The sequence below is a fragment of the Brienomyrus brachyistius genome, chromosome 11, assembly GCF_023856365.1.
Source record: "Brienomyrus brachyistius isolate T26 chromosome 11, BBRACH_0.4, whole genome shotgun sequence".
Lineage (NCBI taxonomy): Eukaryota > Metazoa > Chordata > Actinopteri > Osteoglossiformes > Mormyridae > Brienomyrus > Brienomyrus brachyistius.
This window is the reverse complement of record NC_064543.1, coordinates 16,506,349-16,511,655: the sequence shown is the minus strand read 5'-3', so window position 1 is coordinate 16,511,655 and position 5,307 is coordinate 16,506,349. Positions and strand designations below refer to the sequence as shown.

General features: G+C 43.0%; 1 protein-coding gene across 1 annotated transcript in view; it reads left to right on the top strand.

Moving 5' to 3' along the window:
• Window positions 1-4,226: 4,226 nt before the first annotated feature.
• The window catches only part of phlpp2 (PH domain and leucine rich repeat protein phosphatase 2), a 36,412-nt gene continuing 35,331 nt past the window's right edge, over window positions 4,227-5,307 (top strand). Inside the window, exon 1 of the mRNA XM_049030122.1 lies at window positions 4,227-4,573. Coding sequence (XP_048886079.1) covers window positions 4,382-4,573 — 192 coding nt within the window. The 5' untranslated portion in view covers window positions 4,227-4,381. The remainder of the gene's footprint in view (window positions 4,574-5,307) is intronic.

Sequence of the window (5,307 nt, the reverse complement as noted above, 5' to 3'; positions counted from 1 at the left end):
TGATGTCCCTGCCGCAAAGTAGTTTAACTCTAAAGACATTTCTTTGGTGGACCTGATGAGCAATCCTGGTGGTAATTTTAATAGTACAGTATACAATGTACTGCGTATGGACACGTGGGTATGCTGGCGTATCATTGGAGCAGTTTCAGAATTTCATGAGATCTGTTCCTGGGTGTGCTTCATCAAGACCTAATCGTAATTTGATGTAACAACAAGAGTATAAGTGAATATATTACTTTGTCATAACTGGGGTCGGAGTTGATCAGTTGTAGGCCTGGTTCACTGTGAGTTCACCATCACCTCCCAGAACTTTTTGGGGCAGTAGTGCTGCTAAGAATTTTTTTTAACTGGTAAATGTAAGCAAAGTTTCTGCCCGGGTTCTTTGACCAGGTGATGTTGGGTGGCGACCTCCATGAAGGCGTTCCCCACCACGTCCTGCGATCCCCACCACGTCCTGCACTCCCCCTGTATCTGCTACCTGTGTTTCAGCTCCACTAGATATTTGGACATTTGAGTGCAGCTTGCTAAGGGTAATTTGTCTGGACTTGTCCTTGCCATGTACATTTGGAGATCTATTTTTTTTTCCAGAAACATCTATACTGTAAAGAAACCCTTAACCCAACCCCAGATATTTGATTGCTCGAATCTGAACTGGAATCAGTGAATTATGGTGGGTTTATATCTTTTAATAGGGGATAAACCAGGTTGCATGGTAACTTCATAATCCCAGTGTTGAGTGATTCCCACTTTGAATGATCTCTTCTGGTTCGTATGGATGAATTCCACTGCCCAAAAAAAAAGTGTGGTTACTCACAGACCATGGTGTGAGCAAGTGAGCCTGGTGATGGACTGGTGCCCTGTCCAGAGTGTCCCCTGCATCTCACCCTTTGCAATCTCGGTAAAAACTCCAGGCTTATCTCAACCCTGTACTGAGTAAGCAGTTATGGAAAATGGACATTTGGAGACATCGGGTAATTGTTGGTTGATGCAGCATTTGTGTGGCTGTCAATTCACTTTATCAAATTTTAACAAGATAAAAGTAGAAGGTGAACATGGAAATATAAACTTCCCTTATTCCTATTCTTTAAACATCCCATTTTAATTTTTTTTTCTTCTGCAGATCTGTGTTGTGTTGTAAAGGCAGCACAGATAACGCAGTGAGGCTGGAGTGACAAGAAGCTCCTCAGCTCCTCCACACTACTGCCGCTGTGTGGACTAATGTGTAATATCCAACAAAAAGTTTGGCACCAGTCTGCCATCTTTGGGCATTTTGTTACTCTGCATATTAAAGATGGTTTCTACACATGCTGCCCTGTTATCATTTCACTGGTTCTGTGTGAAGATGCAGCATCAGCCCTGATTTATTACAAGAACCACCAAGATGGCGCCATCCCATTGCGACATGCTGTGAGGTCTTTGCAAATCCAACTCTCCACTACATCTCATAGTTATTGCTTTTTTATTTGTTCGTTCATTCTTATATTGTCCTGTATTGCACTGCTGTCTGTCCTATTGTCTACCCCCTGCAACTGCGCCATAAGAATTACACCATATTCCTCTGAACAAACATACCAATAAGACTTGGAAAACATCTACCCGATCTTCATCATTGCTGCTCACTGATTTTTATATGCCTCTTCAGACTGCTAGGAAGGTGCATGTCAGTTCAAGGTTATGTACCATGGCTCGTGACTGATGATTTTCCCTGAAAGTTTTGTTCCAATACAGATGAAAAATAAAAAGATATTTGGTGTATTTTCCTAAAATGGAAGCGATGAGCTGAATAATTGGTGCTTTAACTTTTCTTTTAATGAGTACATGTTTAACACTGATGAAATGGCTCTTGCTTAAGCTCAAAGCTGCAGGGATTTTAGGAACTGTAGCAGCTTGGATCAAACTGGTTAACAGACAGGAAGCAGTGGGTAGTTATTAGAGGCACAATGTCACAGTGGGCCTGCGTTCATAGTGGGGTACTGCAGGGTTCAATTTTAGGACCACTATTGTTCCTAATTTACATTCATGATATTGACACCAATACATGCAGTAAGCTAGTTAAATTTGCAAATGACATCAAGGTGGCTGGTGTAGCAGATATTGAACTAGCAGCACAGAGGTTTGTGTACAGGTTTGGTCACCATACCTTAAAAAGGACATTACTGCCTTGGAAGGGATGCAAGATGGGGCTACAAGAATGATTCCTGGTCTTAGAGGAATGTCATGAGTAGAGGATAGCTGAAAATCTGTTCAGCCTCAAGCAAAGGGGACTAAGGGGGGACATGATCCAGGTATATAAGATTATAACAGGTCTGGATGTATTCAGCCAAATGGTTATTTCAATATTAGTTTAAATACTAGAACTTGTGGCTATAAGTGGAAATTAGCAGGAGAACATTTTAAAATAGATTTGAGAAAGCACTTCTTTACACAGCATGTACTTAGAGTATGGAATAGTCTTTCTGTTAGTGTAGTGCAGTGGTTCTCAAACTCGGTCCTCAGGCCCCACTGCCCTGCTTGTTTTCCAGCTATTCCTGCCCTACACACTGCTTATTACCTGGATTGGTTGTGTTCAGTCAGTCCGAAGCTGAAAGATGGCTGGGTCTTGTGTGTGGGGCAGGGATAGCAGGAAAACAAGCAAGGCAGTGGGGCCCGAGGACCGACTTTTAGAACCACTGGTGTAGCACAAGCTAAAACCCTGGTTTCTTTTAAATCAGAGCTATATAAGATTTTAACAACTCCGAGCTATTAGTTAAGTTCTCCCTAAACGAGCTTGATGGGCTGATTGGCCTCCTCTTGCTTGTAAATTTCTTATGTTCTTATGAAACCATTGAGAAACCAATTCATCCCAAGATAAATATTTGTCTGAAATTACACAGCTTGTCTTACAATTAGCAGAAGATGATGTTTACCCATGTGATGTGATTCCTTGGGCAGGGAGTGTGAAGACTGGACAAGTAATTTAGCTTGTTGAAAATAGTATTCTCTCTGTGTTTTTGTTCCACTGTACAGATAAATCGCTTTTATCTTTTGTATATGTTGCTATCTGTGTAACCTAGTAATCTATATGAACCTTCTATCACAAATTCAAGGGGATTTTTTTCCTTGGAATTGTATACGTATAACACAGAAGTTAAATCACGTAGGAAATCATCTCAAAATACAAACAGTTTAAATTCAGTTTCTTTCCCTTATTCATTGTTTGTCTTGTGTTTTTCGAGCTGGGCTGGAAAATATATTAGATTTTTGTGTGGTATATGGAGAATAAAACCTTTGAAGTCTCCCCCTTTTATAAACCCCTAGAGGATCTGATGGTTCAGGCTGCGATAATGTAATATTTCTCACCAGGAATGACATGCCGACTTGAATTACAAAGCCAGTTAGGTCTAAATTTTCAAAATGAAAATAATGGCAATTCTGTTCTCTGCCTGGTGTTTCCATTTCAGCATCACTGGTAATAAGAATAGCTTGCCTATATACATGCATTGCTTTTTATAAAAGCATGTTGGCGCTAACAGAAATTGACACTTGAATGTAAAGTTTTATGTGGGTCTTTGGTTGGGGAGGGGGTGGTCACAGTGGTGACTATATGGCCTCACATGGAGTGGTCTACAACATTTATTACAATTTATTCCAAAAAGCAAATAAGTCTGCGATTTGCAGACTGCAAAGTTATAATCAGAACGAAAACTGAGCTTTTTAGAGCCGATGTAAACCGAAATGCCATTTTCTGTCAATTAGCACCTGGTTTAACCCAACAATAACCAATAAAGTAGTTGGATGTTGGTTAAATCAGTGATTCATAGTTCGCCGTGATCTCACATGCAATGGCTCTTACCCATCGCTTGTAGAATCGCTAAAGCGCATAACTGTGATCGTCGTAAACGCGTTGGTATATTATTGACAGAAAAGGTCACAATCTTAGCCGAGCTGTTTGTGAGTTTCTTGAAATCTAATACCCCCAGGATAATGAAGATATGGAGCTGGATTTAGAAATCTATTCAGGATGACAGTCCTAATATAGCTACTGAAGAATAATGTGTATCAGCACGCATTGTGGTTGGTTAAAAATGTCTTTTCATGGGCCTAATGCAATAACACAAAGGCGTGCACCTTGTGAACCTAAAAGACGAGAGCTAATAAATAATTCAGCGAGTCCCCGCCTCCGAGCCGTCCTGTTCATATGAATAATAACTAGCCCAGCCTCTATAATGTTTATTGATCAGCTCTATCTGACAGCCGCGATGTTCAGTCTCGTTATGGCGTCTTACCGGACCTGAATGGGATTTTTTTGCCTTCCCATGCATTGGAATTTACCAGGTGTGAACAGCGACCACCGTTTTTAGAAATCTTTTTTTCCCGCTATTTCTAAAAATTTTCAATGTAAATGGAGGAAGAAGACAGCCTGTCGGTGGCGGTGCCGGACCCCGCTCCGGACCAAAAAAAACAAGGTGGTGCCGAAAACAGCGGGGCTTCGCTGTGCGCCGAGCCCAGCGCGACGGGACCGAGCAGAGCGGCGGGTCGAGCCGACCTCTCCGCACCGAGCGGCCGCGGCGCTGCGGGGATCCGGGTGCTAAAGGTACGCGGGGGACCGTGCGGTGACACGCAGCGCCCTGCCGGCGACACTCACGGCTGTCATCTGATTTTCGCTGCGAAATCGGACGTCGTGGGACACCTCCAGCTTTGCACACAGCTGAAATTATGGCATAAACGGCGAGCCCTGCGGATGGTTAAGCCGCTGTTTACCGGTTACCGGTGCCCGGTTTCATAACTAATACTACAGTGACCAGGCTGCGCCCGGATGCGCCCATCCGGATTACTGCCCGCTAGCTGCATTTGTAGCGCAGATGTAGCCAGTTTACCCGTTAGCTACTTTGTTGCATGTTGCTGTCATTATAAGCAACGCCCTCGCTAAAGAGAGATAAATAAACGAATAAATAAAATGAATGGATAAAAAATGAGGCTTTTAGGATTTTGAGATGGCTTTCCTCCGACGTCTCGGTGTAATGGAATATGTCATCGATCGTGTTGCTTTGTAAAAAAAAAAAAAAGAATGCGACGGCATTCTGCGGCCGGGGGTGGCTGTTTGGGGTGGATGTCCGTGCTGAGTTGCCCCGGCTGTCGTGTCGGTAACTAACCGTTAGGGTTTATGATGGACGCCGCGGAGGCGGCGCCCCCCGCGCCCGCCTTGCCTTCCTACAGCCCTAGCCATCAGTTAAAATCAGTTTAAAAGAATCACTGAAACCGGATCCACTAGTAAACATGATATGCTTTTAGGCGATCGCACCAAAAAATGATGAAATATGTATTCAC